This window comes from Vidua macroura, chromosome 13, assembly GCF_024509145.1.
Source record: "Vidua macroura isolate BioBank_ID:100142 chromosome 13, ASM2450914v1, whole genome shotgun sequence".
NCBI classification, from domain to species: domain Eukaryota; kingdom Metazoa; phylum Chordata; class Aves; order Passeriformes; family Viduidae; genus Vidua; species Vidua macroura.
The window spans coordinates 14,505,946-14,530,074 of record NC_071583.1 but is presented as its reverse complement, the minus strand read 5'-3'; the positions used below and the strand labels follow the sequence as shown (position 1 = coordinate 14,530,074).

The 24,129-nt window shown below is 61.0% G+C and overlaps 1 protein-coding gene across 2 annotated transcripts; it reads left to right on the top strand.

The window, feature by feature from the left end:
* The first annotated feature begins 1,424 nt into the window (after positions 1 to 1,424).
* On the top strand, positions 1,425 to 22,749 carry SEMA3F (semaphorin 3F). Of its 2 annotated transcripts, XM_053989393.1 has the most exons (19): positions 1,425 to 1,522; positions 4,463 to 4,626; positions 12,863 to 13,023; positions 13,181 to 13,243; positions 13,656 to 13,775; positions 15,092 to 15,172; positions 17,187 to 17,280; positions 17,601 to 17,720; positions 18,717 to 18,856; positions 18,946 to 19,060; positions 19,247 to 19,316; positions 19,425 to 19,569; positions 19,685 to 19,907; positions 20,744 to 20,832; positions 21,122 to 21,163; positions 21,320 to 21,477; positions 21,557 to 21,624; positions 22,037 to 22,170; positions 22,249 to 22,749. In XM_053989393.1, the coding sequence occupies exons 2-19, from the start codon at positions 4,515 to 4,517 to the stop codon at positions 22,657 to 22,659; spliced, it is 2,346 nt and encodes a 781-aa protein (XP_053845368.1). In that variant the 5' UTR covers positions 1,425 to 1,522; positions 4,463 to 4,514; the 3' UTR covers positions 22,660 to 22,749. The 2 variants fall into 2 exon arrangements, with proteins under 2 accessions (XP_053845368.1, XP_053845369.1); XM_053989394.1 differs by lacking the exon at positions 15,092 to 15,172.
* Positions 22,750 to 24,129: the final 1,380 nt, after the last annotated feature.

Below are 24,129 nucleotides of genomic sequence, written 5' to 3'. Positions count from 1 at the left end.
AGCAGGAGGCAGATCACAGTGGGGCTGGGAGCAGACACCCTCTCTGCCCCCTTCTCAAGCACCAGCAGTGCCTGGGTGACAAGGTGACCCTGCCTGGGTGGAAACCCTGCCCTGCGAACTTTCCCCTCTTCCCGTGGGGTACCTAGGGGAATGGAGGGGCACTGGAACAGGGCAGGGGGCTGTGCTCAGGGGAGGAATTTTTCCAGCAACAGTATCTGCTTGTGGGTGGCTACTGCTCTCCATTCCCTTGACTCCCGTGCCCTGTTCCTATCCAAGGAGCCTTGGCTCAGAGGAAATGATGGGTCTTAGATCAGGGCACCTTCTGCTCCAGCACCCGTTGTTGTAGTTTTTGAGCATCCTCAATGCCTCATTACCCCATTTGGGAGCAGGTAAGCAGGAGCAGAGGCTGCAAACCTCTGGATGGGTCCTCTTAGGCCAAGGGGGAAGGTCCTGTTGGGATTGGGGGGCATGGGACCAAGCCCTGTGGTGCTTGCAGGGGGTTGTACCCATATCTGGGTGAGGAGGCCCTGACAGAGGCTGCCAGCTTGGCAGAAGCAGAGCAGGGGAACTGAGACATACGGCTGGCACTTGGGGGACACCAAGGTGTCCCCTTCAGGCAGGAAGGACCAGAGCAGAGCTACAGAGCTCAGCTGCACAGCACCTGCCAGTCATTGCCTTGGGTGTGCAGGGGGGACAGTGCTGGGCAGGGATCACGCAGTGCCAGCCCAGGAGAGAACAGTCCCAGGAAGGGATACCCAGGAACCAGCAGATCCTGGATGCCAGGCACAGGTACTGAGCTGGGATCACCCAGGCCCCAGGGCCGCGGGATGCTGTGCAACCAGATCGGGCAGGGGTCACCTGCCTGCCCTGGGCTGCGGGCCGGGGGTCACCAGTGGGGGTACCCGGGTTGGGGGCGGCAGAATGAGCAAGGTGGGGCTGGGGACGGCGCTCCACTCCCAGCATTTGGAGATGTCGTGTCTGGGAGACGGTTTTGGTTTCTCAGCGGAGCCGGAGCTCTCACAAAGCCGCCGACTCGCCGGGGCTCGGCTCCCCGCAGACCCCGCCGCCCCGGGCCGCCCCCCGCCGCGGCAGACAAAGGAGGGACGGCACTTATTTATCCGCCTCCTTCCCGGGACCGGCGGGACCGTGGTGGGCTGCGGAGGTGCGGCGAGCCACCGGCGGGCAGGCAGGGCGCGGCGGGGCACCGCCTGCACCCCGCAACAAAGGGCCGGAGCAGGAGGTGAGCGGCGGGGGCGGCGCCGGGGCTCGAACCTGCGGCCCGGGGCGGTGGGAGTGGCCGGGGGCGCGTCTATGCAAACGACGCCCCCCGCGGCGGGCCCGCAACGGGGCCCAGTGGGGGCCGGGCCCCGCCCGGTGCCCGCCCCGCCCCGCCCGGCGCTCACGGGCCGGGGCCGCGGCGGCAGTCGCGGCCGAGAGATGGCGGGGGGCCGCGGGACCCCGGCGCGGCGCTGAGCCCCGCCGCCCTCCTCACCGCCCGGCCGCCGCCGGGACCCCCGCGGAGGTAAGAGCGGCGGCGGGCGGCGGAGCGGATGCCCGGCGCGGGGGGCGCCCCGGGAAAACTTTCCGCCGCTCGGAACTCGCGCGTGTGGGTCCCCCCCCGCCGCAACTTGCCGGTGAAGTGGGCAGGTGGGGCTTGGGCCGGTGCCGGCGGTGCGGTGCTGGGGCCCCATCCCCGAGCCGGCGGCGGCACCGGGTGCGTTGGGGACCCCCGCTCCCCGCCTCGCAGCGGGGTTATACCGAGGTGGGGGGACCCTGCCGGTCCCCCTGCTGCCGGGAGCCGCGGCTGGGCAGGCGCGCCCCGGTCCCGCTCGGGGCGGGGGGACTGTCGCAGGGGACGGGGGCTGGTAGGGCGCTCCCGGGGCATGGGGGTTGCGGCAGGGCTCTGGGAGGGTGCCCTGGGAGGGGGTGCCGGGGGAGACACACGCGCCGGAGAACGCCCGGCACCCTGGAGCAGGCTGGCGGAGCCCGCCCCGGTGGGACGCCGAGCCCCGGCAGGACCCCGCGCCACGGCGCGCTGGGGCTGCGCGGAGGACGCCCGGGCGGGGGGCGCAGGGGACAGCCGGCGCTCCCTGGGGACAGGCCAGGCGTGCCAGAGCGCAAAGTTGTGCAAAGTTATTTCCCGTGTGCGCGGGGCCGCGCTGGACATTTAGCGTTACTGTATTATGTTATGGGGGTTTTTTTCCCCCTATTTTCCCCCCTTCCCGCTGATGGCATCGCGCGCCGTGGCCGGAGGTGGGCCAGGCTCCCCTCCCACTGCCTATCCTGCCTCTATTGCTTTTCCCTCCCAAAATGTTTCCTGCTCTCTCCCGAGGCCACGGGGAGCCGGCGTGCAGGCAGCCCTACCCCTGGGGTCCCCCCGGGGTTCTCCCGAGGCATCCCCTCAGCCCTCTTTGGGGGTTTGATCCCCAAAAGGAGTCCCTGTTCCAGACGAGAAAACCTTTCCCTAATTGCTTGGGCTCGGCGGCGCTGGGTTGACCAGCCTGGGGAAGGGGCGATAAAGCCGAGTGGGATTGTGATCTTCCTGCGGCAGCACAAGCAATGGCCAAACTTTAATTGCTAAAAAACTCCTCTAAGCCCAGACAGCCCGGGGGCTGGAGGGCAGGAATGTGGCCACTCTCCCCTGGAGTTATTCGTTTCCCCCGAGTGCAGATGACCCTGGAAATGGACATTTCCTGGCCAAGGTGCACTCCAGTGGCCCGTTTCCCTTTTTGCTTCCTTGGAATTTGCCTTTCCCAGCCGGGTCTGTGTGCCCCCCACTCACCGCCGGCCCTTTCCCCTCTCCTCGCCCTGCGCTTGCTGCGCTCCCCTCCTCTCCCTCTTTTCCTTTGTTTGCCATCTCGCTCCCTGTCTCTGACGCGTACGCCGCTCCATCCAAATGCAATAGTAGGATTTGCCAGAATTATTTCCTAAAGCTGCCGGGGAGAGGGGGGAGGTTTGGATGGAGGGGGGTTATTTAACTGCAACCAACTGGAGTTTTGGCTGGTGGAGGAATTGGGGGTGCAGGCTGTCCCGGCCTGGCGCTGATGGGAAGGGCAGAGCCTGGGAATGGGTGGGAGAAGAGGGAAGGCAGCCTGAAAAGGGACCGAATACCAGTACAATGGAGCAGAGCTGGGTGTGCTCAGGGACAGAGAAGCAAATTGAAATATTTACTGACCCCAAAGGCAAGAAGGAGAAAAAAAATACACAGCCCCAAGGAACAGCGGTGCCACCACACTCGGGGTCTTGCCCTGCTGCTGGTGACAGTGCTGCTGCCCTTGCCCTGCTTGGGGCTGGCGGGGTGGGTGCTGTGCACTGCAGGAGAGGCCAGCCAGACCACCCGGGTGGGGTGCGGGATTGCCACAGCTCAGCATCTCTCTCCGGGGTGCCCCAAATGGTTCCCAGCTTCTTTGGGTGTGCCTGTCCCCTGTGGGGCTGTGTGGTGGCTGCTGGCAGAGCCCTGGAGGGCATGGCTTCACTGGGGTGTCACACTGGGGACCCCTATTCCCACAGAGCTGACCCCCTTTGGCTGGGCTGGCCAGATACTCCCCACGTGCCTGAGCCCACCCGGATACTGTGGCACAGTGCATCCCACCCAGGAATGCAGCTCCCTGGGGTTTCCCACCACAGGCCTCCTCCCAAATCCTGCCTGAAGTGCCCTGGAGACCCCCAGGAGGGTGCTTCCTCGGGAGAGGGGCCTGACCCAGGGGACGGTGTGTCCAGGAGGGGCAGTGGGGTGCACGGCGGGCACCGTGCCGTGCCAGGGTGCATGTGTGGCTTGCTGGAGGCAGCTTGGCGGACTCCGCTCAGTGCCGGAGCCCCAGGGAGTCCAGCTGCCTGGCACACAGGCAGGGCTTTTTTTTTTTTTTTTTCCTCTTCTTTTTCTTCCTCTTTTATTTATGAAAAAAAAAATCCTTTTTTTTTTTTTTTTTTTTTTTTTTTTTTTTTTTTTTTGTACGTTCTTGGAATAATGAAGTCCAGATTTCCTTCATGTTGGAAAGATTTGATCCCAGCTCTGCTTGCTGTGGCTTTGCTGGGGGCTGGGAGGAGAGGTGGGGAGGCAAGGGCTGGGAGTGGGACCCCTTTGGGTGCCGGGGCAGGGAAAGCCAGCCCAGTGGGGGGCTGGGGATGCTGCAGCTGAGGGGTTGTGAGGAGGGATGGAGGGATGCTCCTCACCTGGCCAAGGCTCCCCAGCTGGGGTGGAGGAGGGCGCTTCAGCGGCTCTCACTGCGCTTGCCTCGCCCTGCATGCTCACCAGGGAGGTGAGGCTGTGGCCCCCTGATTTGTGCCCCCTGCCCCCCAGTCTGCAGAGCAGAGTTCAGCCTCCCGGGGCTGGCTTCCAGTCCTCCCCAGAGGATGCTGCGTGCCAGCGGGTGATGGAGAGCAGGATGTGGGGCTTGTACCCCTCAGGGGGGTGGTGGGTGCAGTAAACTGACATCCCTCCCACGTGTGCCCTCCTTGGCAGGCTCGGCTCCCCCAGACTCCCCTGGATCTCGGCGCCCAGGCGCGTGCCCACCATGCCCGTGGTCGGTGTCCTGCTCTGGGCCACCCTGCTGACTCTGGGCTGGCGGGCTGCCCATCCCAAAGACCACGGCTTCGCTACCCCCAGGGTTCAGCTCTCCTTCAAAGGTAAGAGTCTGGTTGTTGGAGTGGGGGGCAGGGTGGGACCCCAAGATGGAGGAAACCACAGGCACCCCAGCACAGGCTCCTTCTCGGGGGGCATCAGCGATCTGCACCCTCACAAATCTCTACGGGGATCCATATTCAGGTGTGGCTGAGCTCCTGATCTGCGCCAGCACACGCAGTCTTGAGGGGCTGGTAGCTTGCCTAGTCCCCCCCAGTCCGCTTCCTGTTGTGGGTGGGTGGCTCCCTCCATCTGGCAAAGCTGGGTGCTGAGGTGCAGGAAGCCCCCCCGGCAGCACCCCGATTCCAGACAGCAGCTTGACGCCACCCCGACCCCCCCAGCTGGTATTAACGCCTGGGAGCTGGCAGGGAGCCGGGAGAGGCAGGAGGGGAGGGTGCTGGGTGGGGGGAAGGGGCTTAACCCTTTCGTACCGGGGCTGCTTAGCCCACCCAGCCACTCTAGGAGCTGTGGGGGGACTGCTGGTTCAGCTTTGGGGTGCACATTGGTAGAGGGGTTTGTCTTGAGCTCATGTTTTGAGGTTGCTGAGCAGGGCGGGCTGAGGCTGATGAGGCAGGTCCCAGGGCTGCAAACCTTGAGGAGCGGAACGGAAATTGTTCCTGCTGGGGGCTTGCCTGCTTGGATGTGTGTCAGGAGGTGACAGACACGAGGAGTCTCATGTCTGCCTCCCCTTAGGGTCTGTGGGAGAGCTGGGGCTGTGCTCCCTTTGCTGTCCCACTGTTCCTTTGCCCTCTGGTCATCTACTGAACCTGTGAGCCCAAGGATGTGGTGGCAGAACTGATGGTGAGCACAGCAGAGCCAGGCAGGAGGGGCCAGGGGGGCTGACAGCAAACACGGTGAAGCAGCAATAGCCATGGGTGTTACAGGCTGGTCTTGACAGAAAAAATGGCTGGTATGAAGAGTCTGGGGACAAGTCCAGGCTGGAAAGCAGTGAGCAAGTTCCTCCCCAGAGGCAGGCACCACTTTCCTCTCCAAACAGCATTTTTGGAGGATTTTGGGGGCTGCTGGGGCACTTTAGCTGCTGTACAAATGCTTTTCCACCTTGGCTTAAAACACCTCTTCCTCACAGCTGTGAGGAGGGGAAGCTCCAGCAAAGTCCCAGCTGGACCTGGTGCCCACTGCCATGGTATGCTGCAGGAGTGAGATTAATTTGGAATAGGCATGGTTAAGCTTGCTGTGCCACAAGTTAGGGGCTGGTTTGGGGTTGGTTTTTTTTGGCCCCAGCTGTTTGGAGCAATGGTTCCTGGCTGTGCTCAGGATCTCCAGTCCCTCTCCCTCCTGCCTGAGGTGGCCTGGCAGGGCTCTCCCTGCCCTTGCTGCCTAGACGGGGGATTTGTGGTGGGAGAAGGGCTGATTTGCACCGGCACATGGAGAAGAAATGCCAGCGGTGTGCTGGATCCAAGCACATTGGGGTTGGGAAGGTGCCACTCACCTCTTTCCTGCCTGTACTCTGACAAGGGTGGCAGTTGTGGAGAATTCTCCCGGGGTCTTCCTCGAGGCCCAGCTGGGAGCCGCACACCAAACTGCTGGTGAGCAGCTTCCTGAGTTGATCATCTGCGTGCAGCCTCCCTGAAGCCAGAGAACCATGAGATATGGGGTGACAGTGGCACTTCGTGGATGGTCCAGCCCCTTCTCTTGCCTGAAGAGGTGGGGATGATACCCAAATGTCCAGCCCCAAACCTCCCAGTGCAGCTGCAGACAGTGGGGTTGGGTCTGGCCTGGGGGACATTGGTGTGATGAGTTTGGCTGGGCTCTGCTGTCAGGGATGGCTGTGGTGCCACAGGGGACCAGGTGGCTTTGCAGCCACAGCTGCTGGGGTTGGGGTGCGGGTCTCTAGCAGAGCTCCCCTCCGGCTAAAGCATCCCAATGGCAGGGTGGGATCGAGGTGGCCTTGTGGCCAGGCTGCTGGGGAAGAAGCTGCCATGTCCCCAAGTGTGTCCCTCGGCGCCTTGCCTGGGCGGCCGTGCTGCCTGGAGCCCTGCCAGCTGCGGGAGCGTCTCTGGGTTTGTTTGCCTTTGCTTGTTATCGCGCGCCAGAGGTTTGTCGCAGCTCCCCGGGGCCTGCGTCATCCTCCACGGAGCCCCGGCGTCTGAGTGCATTAAAAAAAACACATCTATAAAATACTGAAGTGATAGGAAAGGGGTGGGAACTGAGCTGCTGTGCCTTGGTGCAGGGTGATGGGCTGGGCAGGGTCAGTCCTCCCCCCATCCCGTCACCCCTGTGGTCTCTTTACGTCTGTCCTCCTCTCAAGGCTTTCCTGTCCGTGTGTCGGCAGGAGGAAGGTGACCAGCATGGAAAGAACAGTGCTGGGAGCGGCTCCGGCACAGCTCCCTTTTGCCAGCAGCTCTTCCCAGATCCCAGCCCAGTGCTGGCCAGAAATAGGGTGGATATTTTTAATCATCTCCGTGCTAACAATTCACTCACTCCCCATACTGCTGTACACATCCTGCGGTCCCCTCTGCTCTGGGCCTTCCTCCGGGCCGGGGGCTCGGGCACCAGAGAGGCTGGCCATTCCCCACGAGGATGCAGGAGGTGATGGTGATGATGGTGATTCATCCCTCCGTGTCCTGCTCCCTGTCCAGCGTGGGAAAAGCGTGCGGGAAGGAAGGGTGGGCTCTGGCCCCGCATCACGGCGGGAAGCCCTCGAGGTCAGGGCTCTCCGTGGGGCTTCCAAACAGGAGCCGCTCCCCGCAGCGAGGGGAACAGCCGTGCTGGCACCTCTCGGAAAAGCTGTGGCTGATGTCCAGCCGGGGGCAGCCCTGGCGGGGAGGGGTGGGGTGAGAGGCAGGGCAGTTCCTGAAGAGGAATATAATTACTTTAAAAAGAATGAATTGAGCATGGAGTCTCCTCTGAGCTCCACTGCCAGCCCCCTGCCTGGCCTCTCTCCTGCCTGCCTCGTGCCTCAGTTTACCCTCCCACCCCGCTGGCATCTCTGCCTGTGGCCAGGAGATACCGGCACGCTTGATCTGGGCCAGGGGGTGGCAGATGGCTGGAGAGGAGCCCGGATAGGGGACCATGTCCTGGGGGCCGCCCAGGCGCCCTCCTAAGCTGCTGCAGCTGTGGGCACTGCTTGGTGACAGCAGGATGGGATAAACAGGGAGGTGCGAGCAGGGCCAAGGGCTTAGGGACAGCCAGTGCTGGGAATGTGCTGGGAGCACTGGCACTGTTGGTCCCCACCCTCGTGTGAGTGCCCCATGCTGCTCTTCAGACCTTGTAAAGGTCAGGGGGATGCCACAGTCCCCTTTCCCGTGCCCTAAGGGGCGGGGACATGGGGCTGAACCCTGTGACCCCTAAGAGGATTTCCTTGGCTGGGACAGTGGGGGGCTGCGGCAGAGCCCCTCCACCCGCTGGGACCGGCTGCTGCTGGGGCTGAGCTCCCTGGCTCCGGCTGCGAAGCTCCATAAGCTCCTTAAACCCTCCCCCTCCCAAAACCCTGTGCAATTTCAGCTCCCCCAGCCTATATCTAATAAGCTAGTTATCCCTCAAATTAACAATGCTCCTTATGGAACAGCATGGCCCTTCCCGGGGACCTGGCAGGGGTGTTCTCCCCACTCCAGTGCCGCTCGGGCAGGGAGCAAAGGGCCTGGAGCAGCCGCAGTTTCCACCCGGCACCGTGCCCTCTCCTCAGGGGCTGTGGAAAGAAATAATGTCCAAACATTAAACAAAAGAGCCCAAAGAGCAGTGGGTTGGGGCAACTCAGCTCAGCACTTTGCTTTTGGGGTGATTAAAGTATTTTTTTCTAAGCCAGGCTCTTTCCTGACGGGGATTTTGTGCTGCTGGAGCATCCCCCGACCCAGCCAAGAGCCCGGTCTCCACTGCACAGTGATGCTTGGTGGGGACAAAGTCCCCCTTGCAGCGCTGCTCGTTGGGGCACATGCACACACCAGCGCTTGGGGCAGGCTGGCCCGGGGATGAATCAGCGGTTTCCGCTGAAAAAAATGTGGGTTTTCTTTTTTTTTTTAATTGTTTTTTGGCTTGTGCCCAACCGGCCGGATTGCGATGGCTGCGGGGAGCACCCGGCCGGCACCTCTTTCATGCCGAGGGATTTGACCCGGGCGGCTGCAGCACCTGTCCTCTGCCGCGAGTGCCGGCACGGGGCGATGCTCCAGGAGGGCTGGAGATGGTCGGGGCTGGAAGGCAGCAAGCGGGAACAGGAGTTATTTCATCTCCCAAGCCCCTGCAAGGCAGCTTCGGTTTCCTCCCACCTGTGAATCGGTTAAATGGGAAAAGAGCTTGGCTGGGGGCCACGGAAACTCTCTTATTACATGTAATTAGCTTAATTACATCATAAATAACCCATCAAGGGGTAGCGGAGTGACGCTCAAACAAATAAGCAATTCTGCTTTCATCGGACGACCCACCCAGCTCTTTGATCAGCCCCAATAACAACAAATGCTTTAACCACGAGAGGGGACACATCCAGCCCCCTATCCCTCTCCTGGCATTGCTCCCCATCCTGCCCCTCTGACGCATACCCAAAAAGCTGCAGCTCAAATTCCGAGTAGGGAAAAAAATTAGTAGGGAACATAATCAAAATTTGGGGCACGCTTTTAAATTTGTGGGATAAAACGCTGCAGGATGGAGATGGGATTTATCCCTGCTGTGCCAAGCTCCCTTGGGATCAGTGCTGGGCTTCTCCATCGGCATTTAAAGTGAATTCATTCTTCCCCATGCAAAGAAAGGGCTCCCGAAAGGCGCTGGCTCCGCCAGGCGGGGTGGGGGGGGTGGTAGGGGGGGCGGGAGTGCGGTTATTGAATATAAACACGCCGTGTAATTTACATGCTAATTATGTTGAATGCGTTACAAGCCCATAATTAGAATCTAATTAGGTGAGAGCGCCTGTAATTGGTTTTGGGGAATGCAGTGATGGTGCACCTGGGGAGGTGACCCGCTCGGGTCGTAATGGCATTAACTCTTCATGCGGGTGCCCTGGTGATGTTTGGGGGAGTCGGGTGGATTTGAGGGACTGGGGTGGGGTGAGGAGTCCCACGGGGTGTGCGGTTTATCGAGAACCCCCAAAATCTCCCTTTTGCTTTGGAGATCAGCACTGGTCTCCGTGCCAGTGGGTGATGAATAGGGACCACTCACCCCTGCCCGATGGGGGCCCGTGGTGACAGTCAGCAACGGTGGACAGCTGCCGGAGCTGGGAATGCAGCCCGAAATTGGCATTGCAGGAGGAATTTGGCTTTGCAGAGCATGCAGTCGGGCGGTGGTGCCGCGGGCAAAGCAGAGCATCGCGCCTTGTTGCCAGCCCTCGGGCTCCTGGCCGCCGGCATCACTCGAGGGCGCGGGGTAATTACAGCTCAGCGCCCAAGGACTCAAAACGATTGCGGGCAGGCGAGTCCCGGGGGGCTCGGTGAGGGCTCTGCGGAATGTTGTGAGGGGACGGTCCCCACGGAGGCCACCCTGGCTGTGATGCCGAGCCGCTCCTGGCTCCGGTGCTCGGCAATTAAAATAGGATTAGGCTCCCGGCCAGCCGGGGAAGCTCTGCCGGTGCCGGGATTGGCAATGCGAAGCAGGAGGGAATTTGCTCGTTGGGGCACATCGGCTAGTGAGCGGGCTTCTCCAGCCCGGCCCGGGCCCCTGGGACAGCCATGGCTGCTGGGGCAGGTTTGGGGGCACAGTGACACTGGGATTAGGCAGTGCGATGGAGGTTTGGGAGGTCAGAGGTTGTGGCAGGGTCTTGCCCACCCCGCCATTGTCTTTGGAGAGGGCGTCACGGGGCAGCGGGTCCGTCACCGCCCTGCTTTGGGAGTGCCCCCTCTGATCGCTGGGCCGTGGGGGGTTGAATGGAGCCACCGGTGGGGGTCCAAGGCTCTTTGTGCTACTGGCCCTATCCCCTACCAAGCCCTGGAGACGCCCATCCTAATGGATGTGGGGCTGTCACTGACATGGAGCCCTTCACCAGCCAGTGTCCCGGCACTCCAGGATCCCAGGGCTGTTGGTGCTGGCATTCCCAGGCTTGGCAGGGATCACAGATGAGGGGCTGTCCTGGCATGGGGGCTCCTGTCCAGTTTAATTGCCATCCCTGTCTCTGCCTGCTCCAGGTGTCTCTGTCCTGAGTGGGAAGCCTGGGCGTGCAGTTCCATCACTGGCAGCTGGGGATGAGCTCTTCTGCTCTGCCTGTGTCACTCACTGCCAGAGCCACCTTGCCCTTTCCTGGCTCCTGAGCTCTGGTCCCCACTGACACCAGCATCGCACTGAGGGAGGCAGCAGCACACAGTGTGGGGCACACACGTGCACACACACAAATGTATGGGCCAGTGGGGCAGCTTCAGGACATAGGACAGGCAGGGACCAGACCCAGTGTGCCATGGCACAGTCAGGGACCGCTACAGGACAGGCTGGGGACGCCATGGGTGGCATGTGAGCCAGCGCCAGCAACAGGGAGCATCTGGAGCCCAGATGGGCCAGGCAGAAGGAGGAGCCTGCCGTGGGTGGGTGGGTGAGCGGATGCCTGGCCCCCATCCTTGGCACTGTTCCACTGCACCTCTGCCATGGCCCCCTGCCTGCAGCCCAAATTCCAGCCCTTGCACATGCCCACCGTGCTCATCCTGCCATGCATCCCTGGCAGACAGGCAGGCCCCCAAGCCCCCAGGCCAGGAGAGGTTCATGTCACATCCCGTGACGCCGTTTCCCGCAGGCAGCTCCGACGGTTCCCGCGCTTTGTGTCTGCTCTGGCCTCACTGCCACAGCTGAGCGGGTCCAGCATCTCTGCAGGTGCGGGACTGGGGACCATAAACCGCTGCCAGCCGTGGGACAGAGGGGGTGCCCTGGATGGGAAGGGAGCCTGGGGGCACCTGTGGGACATTCCAGTCCCTTGTGCAGCCAGGAGGTCAGGGGGATCTGCAGGCATTTAGCCTCCCGCTGGGAAGGGAAGCTGGCTGCTGGAGCCCTGCCCGGTGCTGCCTGGAAGCCGGTGTGATGCTTCCTGACACTGACCTGCAGGACCCTGCTCTGCTCCTCCTCAGGAAGGGTCCCCAGAGCTGCTCCCGGTGCCTGCAAAGGGCACCCCTGTGCATGGAGGGACACACTCCACAGGGTGAGGGTGCTCATTGGATCAGTGTATCATGGATGTGGCATCTGATGGCTGTTGGTAGCATCCAAAGAGGATGACAACGCCAAAGAGTATGGCATCTGGGGCAGATGGCATCCCATGAGGGTGACATCCAATGGCTGAGGATGGCATCTGATTGTTGTTTATGGCATCCAAAGAGGGTGACACCTTTTAAAAGCATGGCATCTCCAAAGGGGTTGGCTTCAGAGGCTGATGGCATCACGTGGAGGTGGCATCCAATGGCTGTTGATGGCATCCTAGGAGAGCAGCACCTCCAAAAGGAAGCATATGGGGAAGATGACGTCCCATGGTGATGGCATCTGATGGCTTTGAGTGGTATCCAGAGGGGTGGCAGGGCAGATGTCATCCCATGGGGGTGGCATCTGGTATTTGGGGGTGGTATCTGAAGGGGGTGACACCTCCAAGGGAAGTGACACCTCCAGAGTGGCATCTCCAAAGAGGTGGTGGCCTCCAGGACAGATCGTATCCTGTTGGGGCAGGGTGCTCTGTCTTACTCGTGCCCTGGCCCCTGCCGCGTGGTTCTTGGCACTGGCCCACATCATCTGCAGCACTTCTGCCTTCCATCTGGCTGCCTCGTTGCACTTGTGAATATTCATGACCCTCATTATCCTCTTTCACTCCTTGCTCCCACACTTAGACTAAAAATAACTTTCCAGGGGGGGGGTGGGGTGTGCGGGGTGGGGGAGAGGCTCATCACCTCCCCTGGAGCTGGCTCCTTGGGGTCCCAGCTCTCCCATCCTAGGAGCCAGAGGCTTGGCTGGAACATGGGGTCACAGTGCAGGAGGGGGATGATGCTGGAAATGTTGAGAGCTGTGGTCTCTGGGCTGAGGTGGCAGAGAGCTCCAGCCTCCTGCCTCATCTCAATGGCAACCTCCACTCCCTGCTGTGGGGTGCTGGATCTCCTGAGCCCAGGTTCTGATGATTTCACTTCTGGCCACTCTTGGTTGTCACAGCTGGCCATGAGCATCTCCGTCATTGTCCCTTGTCCTGCATAGAGGTGGCAGTATCATGGTGCTCATGGAGTGGAAAGCGGGCACCTCTTCTCACAGGGTGTCCTCCAGCTGGGCCCAGGCTTGGGCTCAGGGAAGACATTGGTGGAGACGGGGGTCCCTGGGCTACTGACACCTTCCCCTTTCGCCCTGTAGAGCTGAAGGCGACGGGCACAGCACACTTCTTCAACTTCCTCCTCAACTCCAGTGACTACCGCATCCTGCTGAAGGATGAGGACCACGACCGCATGTATGTGGGCAGCAAGGACTACGTCCTCTCGCTGGACCTCCACGACATCAACCGCGAGCCACTCATCGTAAGCTGCCAGCGCAGGGCAGGGCAGAGCAGGTGGAAGGGGGTAGTTGGGCACTTTGGGGAACTTTTGGATGCCAAGGCAAGAGCTCGATGGGCATAACTGGTGCTGGTGGGGCCAGGTGGGAGTCCTGGTCTCCCCTGGGTTGCTGTTTCCACAGATCCATTGGCCCGCTTCCCAGCAGAGGATCGAGGAGTGCATCCTATCAGGCAAGAACAGTAATGTGAGTAACCACCATGAGCCCCCTTCTGGTAGTGGAGTGGGGCTGGCACCTGGCACTGGAGTGGGATCCATGTCCCTGTATCCTACTCGGAAAAAGCCACCCCCTAGCATGTCGAGATGGGGTGGCACTCCAGGGTGTTGCAGTGTCCTGTCACCCATTCTGTTGCAGCCAGGCAGGTCCTGGAGAGCTTTCTGGGCAAGTAGGAGGCCAAGCTCCCCATGCTGCTTCCTCCTACCAGCCAGGGCTGGGCCCTCCGGCTTGCCGGCTTGTGGCCCATGCCAACCCCTGATCTATGCTGTCCCATGCCACACGCCATCCAGTGACGTGTTTCATCCCATGCCCTCACCGACACAGCCCCATGGCGATCTATAGCCCCCATGCTTGGGTTGACGCGTTCTCCTCTGCTTCCCAGGGGGAGTGCGGCAACTTCATCCGCCTGATCCAGCCCTGGAACCGGACGCACCTCTACGTGTGTGGCACTGGCGCCTACAACCCCATCTGTGCCTTCGTCAACCGCGGGCGCAAAGCCCAGGTGAGGGGCGGGAGGGATGGGGGTGCTGAGCTGGTGTCTGGCACGGCGGTGCTGGCACAGCCGCCGGGGGACTGCAGTGGGTTGGGTGCTTGGCTCAGCTCTGCTGGCTGGTGGGGGGTTGGGCGCGGAAGGTTGTGGGCAAGGGCAGGCTGGGGGTGACCGTGGCTGACAGTGTTGTGCTGCTGAGTGGGGCCAAGCCATCTCCACAGACCAAGGACTTCTCTTCACGCTGGAACTTGGCTGTACTCTGATGGCAGCTTCCACACAAGGTGCCCTCCCACCCTGCTGGCTGCAGCCACTGCTGGATCTCCACTGGGACGAGGGACATGTCAACCCAGCTTCCCACTTGCTGCCACGCTGCTGAGCTCCTCACCGTAGATTCCAAGGATTCCAGCACTGGTGCTGCACAGGGAGGACTGTGCAGGGATTGTGCCAGCTCATGTGGCCATGTCAGGAACATCCCTGGATGGATGTCACCCAGCACCAAGGACCACAACGTGCAGTGAGAGGGTGGCATCGAAGCTGCATACCACCGGGCAGGATGTGTGGAAGACAGAGGAGCATTTTCAGGACAGCCTTGGGAGGGAGCCAGTCTCTGCAAGTAACAGCATGAGTATCCCAGGGGTCCCAAGCCCTGTGAGATGTCTGTTCCCTCCATGCTGGAGTGACAGGTCCCAGGCTGTGTCTTCTGAGGCTGGAGAGGGAGTCACCAGCCCAAAGTGAGGGAGGATCACGGCGCTGGATATGAAAGACAGGTGTCTACCTCAGAGCCCCCAAACCTGGCATGGGCACTGAGAGAGGTGGATGCTGCTCAGACCATTCCAAATTGGGATTGGACTGGGACTGAGCTGGGGAGTGGCAGCATATGAGGAGGACCTAGGGTGCTAGTGCAGTCGAGGACAGCACGAGTTATCCAGCAGAGTCAGTGGCAGTGTGGAAGTGTTCAGTGACCCCTTGGTGCTTATAGCTTTGGTGCTGAGGCATTGCTCATCAACGCAGGAGGAACAAGGTGGCAGGTGCCATTTTTGCACCCCCAGGTGTGAGCCCAGCCTGGGTGGCTGTGGGCAGCCATCTCTCAACTCTCTCCTACCCCATGCTAAGGGCACCCCAGTTCTGTGGGAGAGAGCAGGATCCATCCTGGAGAAGCTCCTGCTGGAGGCCAGCCCAGCCTGGAGCCTCAAGGAATGCAGGGGGACAGCAGTGCTGCTGCTCAATGGGCATCCATCACCCCAGCTCTTGGGGTCCCCTGCTCACCCCTGCCCTGGGGGGTCCTTCCCCTGCCGGCGCTAATTCTCTGCCCTGCTCCTTTTCCCCAGGGGTTCCCGCCGAGCCAGCCGGGAGGCCGGGAAAGCAGATCCACCGACAGCCCCCTCAGCCCGAGACCAGCACAAAGCAAGGTGGGAACCAGTCTGGGAGCCCGCCGCAGCCGTGCCCACCCGTCCGCAGGGGCACACCAGGGCCGCGGGCTCCTTCATCCCGCTGGCATGCTTCCGACCCCTGGGCCGGGCGCCATCCCCTTCCCTCCCAGCACAGCATCTCCCGGCCACCGGCCTGGCGTCAGCTTTCCTTCTCTCACTAACTCCTTCCTCCTAGTCCATGTAGGATCTCCCCCGTGGGGGACACTGTCAGGGATGGTGGCTCTCCACCCACCACTGACTCTACCTGACTCCAGGCTTGCTGTGTCCCTTGGAAGTGGGACCATGTGTCGGCAGAGCCACAGGGCTTGGAATGATTCAGGGGAGGATGCCAAAGTAATGTGCAGAAAGTGTTTGAGTAGGGCCTACAGACACATTACTGAGCAGCTGCTTCACCTTGCCCCAAGAGGGGCTTATGTCATCCTGGCAGTCAAGTGCACTCAGGGAGGTGACAGCATCCCCGGCTTCTAGGAACAGCCCAGTGTGCAGCCCACCCTGACAGTGTCACCCCCGAGCCTCTCCCCTCCAGACTAACATGGGTCAGTGCATGGGCTGGGGAGCATGGGGGACGTGGGCACCCTGGTGCAGCCTGGGGCTCCCCCAGGTCCTCGGGTGGTCAGGGGCAAAGGGTGATGTTTGGCACTGAGCATCTCCCAGGCTGTGGGCAGCTCCTGCTGCCAGTTCCCCAGTGCCAGGTGGGAAAACGCCGTTGCCATTTTAGCCCCCTCACGTCACCCCTGCTGGGGAGAGGGTGTGTGTCCCAGCAGGAGCTCCCTGGGGGCTGCCAGCACGTGCTTCCTGGCAGCTCTGGTGCACTTCAAGGTGTGTTAGCCGATCAGCAATGCCAGCATGACAATGGCTCCTGTGTTGCCTGACCAGGAGGGTGAGGCGGTGCAGCCAAGTGCCAGGGCTGTGCTGGAGAGAGAGAGGTTGTCCATGTGAGGTGTTTACTCACTTCAGGAGCGGGGAAAGAGTTGGGCAGAGGCATTTGTGATGGTGATGGTGGCACAGATGCACAGTGTGTGGTGCAGATGGTGAAACATGGCTGTGCCCATCTCTGGGTATGGGTGTCCCAGGAGGAGCTGGTGTGAGCAAACACTCCAGTGCGAGATGCCCACAGTGAGATCCCAGCCCCTCACCCTCTTTTGTTCTTCCCAGAGCCTGGGCTCCACCAGGACCCTGCTGGCCTCTCAGTGGAGGGTGGCTGTCACCACGTCTGTCACCCATGTGCCAAAGCCAGGGCACAGGGCCAATGGGCATCTGCCCAATTTGGTTGCTTAAGGTCCCCCCATGCCCAGGCTCCCCATGGATGCTCTATGCTGGTGCTTTGTCTCAGGTGAAGGTGGTCCTTATGCCAGGGTGAGGAGTGACATGGCTGGGCCAGCCTGTCCCTGTGTGCCCCCAGCCAGAGGATTTTGAATGTGCCTCCAGAGGCAGAGTGTGTCTCGCTCCTGGCTGGGAATGTATGGTGGTGCCAGGGATAGCCACGGGGAAGGCAGAAGTGACAGTAGGGAGGCGTCCCATGGAGCAGACACAGCATCTCATCGTGTGAAGAAAAGCACTGGAAAATGGCTCCTGGAGAGAGAAGTACAGTGGGTCCAGCAGCCAAGCTGTGCCGAGCTGTGCTGTGGGCCAGGCTCTGCCTGCTGAAGCTGCTGGAGCTGTGTGACCTTGCTGGGCAAGTGGCAATGTGCAGCACAGCCAGCTGGAGTGAAGAGGCAGTTTTTCCCAGACCTGGGGGATGGATGCCCCACTTCAGCCTGATGGCTCAGCCAAGTCTCCAAGTGGTGGAGGGTGTGGAGAAGAACCCAGCATCTTTAGAGGAGTCACTCACAGGAGCTTCAGCTTTGCAGGAGACCTGCAGACACTTCCACATCTGTCCTCGCTGCTGTACACCATCCTGGAGGAGGCTGCCTCTCCTGGTGGTTTTTGGGAGCTGTCACATAAATGGAGGAGTGAAAGTCCAACCATCTGCTCTATCTGCTTCATTCTCCAGGATTATATCTTCTACCTGGAGCCAGACAAGCTGGAGTCGGGCAAGGGGAAGTGTTCCTACGACCCCAAAGTAGACACCGTCTCTGCATTAATAAGTGAGTCCTGTGGCTCCCTGGTGCCAGTGCTTCTTGCTCTGGGCAGAGGGAACATGCAGGCGGGATGGAACAACTGCTCCCACCAGGAGCAGGGTTCCTGCTCTGCCCCCCCTTCCTGCTTCAGCTGGCCAGGCACCTGGCCCAGCAGAGGTGGGGATCGTGGTTACAGACCAGTGCCAACCTCCAGAACTCTCTGGGATGGTTACAGGTGGTGGCTCTTGGTTGTCTGGTGGCTACTGGCCAGGTCTGGGGCTGGCAATTGGAGAAGGTGGGTGGATGGGATGAGGTGGGGATTCCTGGCTGACCTCTGCCCTCTGCAGATGAAGAGCTTTATGCTGGTGTCTACATCGACTTCATGGGCACGGACGCAGCCATCTTCCGCACCATGGGCAAGCAGACAGCCATGAGGACGGACCAGTACAATTCCCGCTGGCTCAATGGTGAGTTCAGGTGTCACTAGCCCAGGTGCCCTGGGGACCTCATGGCTCCAGCCCTAGAGATGAGACCTGTCATGTGGGACTGCCTCCTTCTGCCAGAACAGAGACAGCAGCCAGCATGGACAGGTGGATCGGCGGGCGGGTGGATGGATAGTTGGCATCTGACGGATGGATGGATGGATGGATGGATGGATGGATGGATGGATGATGGATTAATTGATCATGGATGGATGGATTGATGATAGATTAATTGATGATGGATGGATGAATGATGGATGACTTGATCATGGGTGGATGGGTGGATGGATGATGGATGAATTGATCATGGATGGATGGATGGATGGATGGGAAGGCACAAGAGCAGGGATAGCTGTGTGAGGCAGTGACAGACATGCCTGGAGCTTTGCTGGGTGGTGAGAGCAGACCGGTGAGAGATGGGGCTGGCTCTGCCAGTGTCAGTGCATGGGTTTCTGCAGCGCTGAGATGTCAACCGTGTCGCCTGCAGTCGGTGACCCCGAACGTTCATTCTGCCCCCCTCGGAGCACCCCTGCCTGCGGGGCAGCAGCTGAGTAAACAGAGCAGAGCAGATGGGATGATCCTGCCGGGCTGGGGAGCCAGCGGGGTGGTAACCCGAAGAGGGGGAGCTGTCAGCACAGGCTGGGTACCGGCTGATGGATGGCAGGGAGAAGCTTCCTGAGAAGCTTCCATGCTGTGTGGTTCCTTCCTGGGGGGAAGACTGGTTCCCACCACCTTGCTCACAGAGCTGATGTATCTCTCCAATCTGTGGACCTCAGGAATGCTCCCAGGGACCCCAGAGATGATTCAAGCCTCTCCTGGTGCACTAGAGATCACAAGAGACACCCAGAGATGTAGCTCTCAGTCTGTGACAGTGCTTTTCTAGGACTGATGCTTCAGCAAAGGAGGGCTCAGCATCCTGCTATGGCATGAAGCAGCAGTGCCACTGAGCTGATGGTGCCATGCTGTGCTGTGCCATTCCAGACCCAGCCTTCGTCCGTGCCCAGCTCATCCCTGACAGCAGCGAGAGGAATGATGACAAGCTCTACTTCTTCTTCCGAGAGAAGTCGGCTGATGCCCCACTGAGTCCTGGGGTCTATTCCCGCATTGGGCGCATCTGCCTGGTAGGTGCAGCAGAGGACAGGCAGGGAAGCAGGCAAGGAAGTGGGCAGGGGGACAGGCAGGGCTGAGCACAGGGGTCTCACTGTTGCAGAATGATGACGGGGGCCACTGCTGCCTTGTGAACAAGTGGAGCACCTTCCTGAAGGCCCGGCTCGTCTGCTCTGTGCCGGGACCCGACGGAATTGAAACGCACTTCGACGAGCTCCGTGAGTGTGCGAGGAAAGGGATGGGAGCCTTCTCTACCCCTGCAGGCTTGGGGGGCACCCTGGGCAGAGCTGGGGACATCCCTGCTGCCCCCTGCCTCTTGCTCTTCCATGGGTAACTGCTCTGCCTGTACCCTGGTGTCCCTGCCTACCTTCCCTATGGTGACCCCTCCATCTTTCTGTCCCAAGAGGACGTCTTCATCCAGCAGACTCAGGACACCAAGAACCCTGTTATCTACGCTGTGTTCTCTGCTTCGGGGTGAGTGCTGACCCTCCTGGCACAGAGTGCAGGAGAGGAGGAAGTCTTAGCTGGGTGGGTGTCCTGGCAATGCCATGACAAAGGGTGGCAGCAGGTCCTTGCCCCCAGGTCGGTCTTCAAAGGCTCTGCTGTGTGTGTCTACTCGATGGCTGACATCCGTATGGTCTTCAATGGGCCCTTTGCCCACAAGGAGGGACCCAACTATCAGTGGATGCCCTACACAGGAAAAATGCCCTACCCCCGTCCAGGCACCGTAAGTACCCCCCGGGCACCGCGGGTAGGTGAGCCAGTGCCTGCCAGGCAGCCGGCACCCTCAGACCTGTGCTCGGGTACCAACTCACCAAGCACTGGTGATGTTTGTGCCACAGTGCCCTGGGGGGACCTTCACCCCATCCATGAAGTCGACCAAGGACTACCCTGACGAAGTGATCAACTTCATGCGCGCACACCCGCTGATGTACCACGCCGTGTACCCCACGCACCGCCAGCCGCTGGTGGTCCGCACCAACGTCAACTACCGCTTCACCACCGTGGCCGTGGACCAGGTGGACGCGGCAGACGGGCGCTATGAGGTGCTTTTCCTGGGCACAGGTACCCACGCCGCGCACCGCGGGGAACGCAGCATGCTCCGGCGCGGCCCCGGAGGGCACGGGCACCACCAGGGCTGGCCAGAGCACGGTGCCCTCCACCGCTAGAGCAGGGTGAGGGGCTGAGAATGCCCCCCTGAGATCCCTGCCCCTCCTCAAGGCTCCAGACTGTTCTTTGCCTGTCCCGATGCCATCCCACAGACCCTACTGTCCTGCCTGGTCCTTCCCTTAGCCCAGCTTCTACCCCTGAAGCCAGTGATCCGGCATGATACTTCCCATCCTAGGGATTCTGCCGTGCAGCCTCGTCGTCCCCCTGTCCTGTTGCCTGTTCCAGGGGCCTCATCATCCAGCCTTATCCTTTCCTGACCCTAGCATCCTTCCAGTGTGCTTCCTACTGCCCATGCTAAGCCCATCATCATCCAGCCTTGTGCCTTTCCTGCCCAGTTGCCCATCCCAGAGGCACTGACATCCAGCCCTGTCCTTCCCAGACCTCAGTGCCCATCCTGGGGGCACTACCATCCAGGCCAGTGCTTCCCCTCCTCTTAATGTGCATCCCAGAGCCCCTGTGATCCGTCCTGGTCCTTCTCTTGCCCTGGTGCATGGCTGCATGCTGCTGTGGGCACTCTCTGGCATTCTGGTGGCACTCTCTAGACACAGGTGGTTACCTGAGCTGGCACACTCTACCCCAGACATAGCTAGCTGCCACAGTAGGAGAGAGATGGGGATGAGCCTGAGGGATCCTTCCTTTCCACAGCCCCAGCAGGAACCCCCTTCACAGACAGGGAGGGCATGGGTGCCCAGGGGTAGCACTGAGCACCTGGGCACTATGGTGTCTTGCAGATCGGGGCACCGTGCAGAAGGTCATTGTGCTCCCCCGGGATGACATGGAGACAGAGGAGCTCATGCTGGAGGAGATTGAAGTGTTCAAGGTAAGGGTTGGCATGTCCTCTACCCTCTGCTGAGTGTTCTTGACCCAGCCCTTGGAACAGCAGCCAGCCCCTTGAGACATCAGCCAGTCCCTTGGGACACTAGCTACCTCTTGGCCAGCTCTGGAGGGACTCCAGGCTTTGGTCCTCCTGCCTGCTGCCCACTCACATCTCCCCCTGCCTGCTCTGCCTGCTCCAGCTGCCTGTGGGGGGTCTGGGGTGCCCACCCCAGGGCTGTAGCGTCAGTCCAAGCAGTCATCCCTCCATCTTCTTCATTCCTGCTCTCATCCAGGTGCCAGCACCCATCAAGACAATGACCATCTCCTCCAAGAGGGTGAGTCATAGCAGAGGCCTGGGTGGACTGATCCCATCCTGGTCCCAGCCGTGGCGTTGCCCAGCATCACCACGGCACGGGAACAGGATGTTTGCAGGGGCCCTAATGTAGTGGGGATGAGGTAGTATCTCACCCTGTCCTCCTTGTTCCCAACAGCAACAGCTGTATGTGTCCTCGGCCGTAGGCGTGACCCACCTGGCCCTGCACCGCTGTGACGTGTACGGGGAAGCCTGTGCTGACTGCTGCCTGGCCCGGGACCCGTACTGTGCCTGGGACGGCAGCGCCTGCACCCGCTACTCCGCCTCCTCCAAGAGGTACAGCGTGGGCCAGGGAGAGGGTCAGGGAGGGACCCCCAGCCACAGGCTCCCCCTCTCACCTCCCACATCCCCACAGGCGGAGCCGGCGGCAGGACGTCCGGCATGGCAACCCCATCCGGCAGTGCCGCGGCTACAACTCCAACGGTGAGCGGGGTCTGGGGCGAGGCCCTGCAGCGTGGGGCAGCTGGGAGGGGAGGCTGAGAGCACAGGGGGGACACAGGGATTCCTTGGCGGGTTTTGTGGGTGGATGTATGGGAAGATGTATGGATGAATGGGTGGGTGGGTGGATGAGTGGGTAGTTGTAGGGAGGAAGATGAACACTGATGAGCGGAAACATTGGGGATGAGAACAAGCACAGATGAATGGGTCAGTTCATGGATGGGTGGATGTGATGGATGGATATGTTGGGGAGGAGATTGAACAGATTTGAATGGGTGGATAGAGGGATGAATGCATGGATGGATAGATGGATGGACACCCACCCTTGGAGACAGAGTGGGCAGGGGAGAAGTGCAGTGGGGTGGAGGTGACCCGGCTGCCCATGGCCCCCCTGCAGCTAACAAGAACACGGTGGAGGCCGTGCAGTACGGGGTGGAGGGCAGCACAGCCTTCCTGGAGTGCCAGCCCCGCTCGCCTCAGGCCAGCGTCAAGTGGCTGCTGCAGAAGAACAACAGCGACCGGCGGAAAGAGGTAGGGCAGGGCACTGCTGGGGGGGTGCCGGGGGCGCCGGGCGCCAGCCGGCTGAGCCCTGCTCCCTCTCCCCCCCAGCTGCGGGTGGAGGGCCGGGTGCTGCGCACGGAGCAGGGCTTGCTGCTGCGCGCCCTCCAGCTCAGCGACAGCGGCCTCTACTCCTGCACCGCCACCGAGAACAACTTCAAGCACACGGTGACCAAGGTGCAGCTCCGTGTCCTCAGCAGCCGCGCCGTCCACACCGTGCTGGTCCAGGCGGAGACCCCCCCCGGCCTGCCGGGTGCCCCCACTCCCCGCTACCAGGACCTGCTGCAGCTCCTCACTCAGCCTGAAATGGGACTCCTGGACCAGTACTGCCAGGGCTACTGGCGGCACACGGCCGCCAGCCCCCCGCAGCCGCTGGCTGGCCTCAAAGCCAAGGAGCAGCAGGACCAGAAGAAGCCTCGAAACCGCCGGAATCACCAGCCAGAGACCTATGGGCATACATGAAACCATCATCAGGGACTTTGCTAGCACAGTGGTCTATTTTTCCCCCCTTTTAATATTAAAAATATCTATAAATAAATAAATATATATATATATACATCCACGCACACACACACGCACACACAGACACACGCGCTCCCCTCTCCCACGGGAGGTGGTATTTATTTGTAGGCTGTACATAGTCACTGGGGTGGTGCTACCCTCACCTCCCAGCTCCAGGGAGGAGCAGGGACCCTTGAGGTGGCTGCAGCCACCGTGTCGTCCCCCCCTGCCAAGGACCCCCAGATCCTGTTGTGCAGGAAGCATAGGCCACCACAGCCCCTCTGCCACACAGCTGGGGCATGGCACTGTGCTGGGGCATGGATGTCCTTGTGTGGGAGGGGAAGATGCCCTGGGGAGGGCAGGGGGGTGAGGCAGGGGGGAGGCAGTGCCAGACAAGGGCTGCCCACTGCAAGCTGGGCATGGCCATCATAGTTTTGTGCCTCAGTTTCCCCACAGGGTTATGGAGGAGCAAGTGCTTTCTGTGGGGAAGCTGTGACCACCAGGCAAGCTGAGGAGGAGGGGCGAGGGTACACGGCTCTGTCCCCTCCCTGGGGGCTTGGCAGGGGTGAGATGGGACCTCAAGGTAGGAGCGAGGTGTTCAGGCAATAGTGGGGTCTTGGCCCCAGGGTCTTTGGGTGGAGAAGGGAATGAGAAGGGGCCATGCTGGTGTAAAACCTCAGGCAGCTGCTGGTGCTTGGTGACAATGGCACCCAGAGGTCTTTGGGGCACCCAGCCCATCAGCACCCTCTTTGGGCACCCCGGTGGGTGTGGAGGGTTGTAAATAGTTGTACATGGGAAACACAGGGGTGACCAGGGCTGAGTAAGTGCCCCTGCTGCAGCTAGGGGCACTCCCAAATAAACGCTGGCTTTGGGACAGATGCGGGCGCCTGCGTGTGCTCTGTAGGGGACAGACATGGCCCCCACCACGAAAACCCCTGAGCCCTGCCAGGGCGCTTGCCCTGCCCCTGGGGGAGCACCGGGTCTCTGGTGCTGGGGGGCAGGACAGGGGGCATGGGGAGGTGGCAGTAGTGGGTGGTGCTGCTGGGTGTTGGGGTACACTGGGCTGGGCTGGTGGCTGGCCCCACCACTGGGTGTTGCTGAAGGCACTGGGAGCACTCAGAGTCACTACTGGGGGCACGGGAAAGTACTGGGGACCCTGAGGAAAATACTGGTGCACTAGGATATAGTACTGGGAGCTGGTACTGGGTGGTACTGGGGGCATGGAGCAGGAGAGGAACTACAGAGGGCACTGAGGGTGGTAGTGGATGATACTGGGAGCACTTTGATAAGCTCCTCTGAGTAGTTCCAGGAGGTACTGGGGTCAGTTCTGAAAGGCCCTGGGCTGTATTGGAGGTAGTCCTGGGCACACTGGGCACACTGGAGGTTGTTACTGGGCAGTACTGGGAGGACTGAAGTACTGAGGCATTAGGA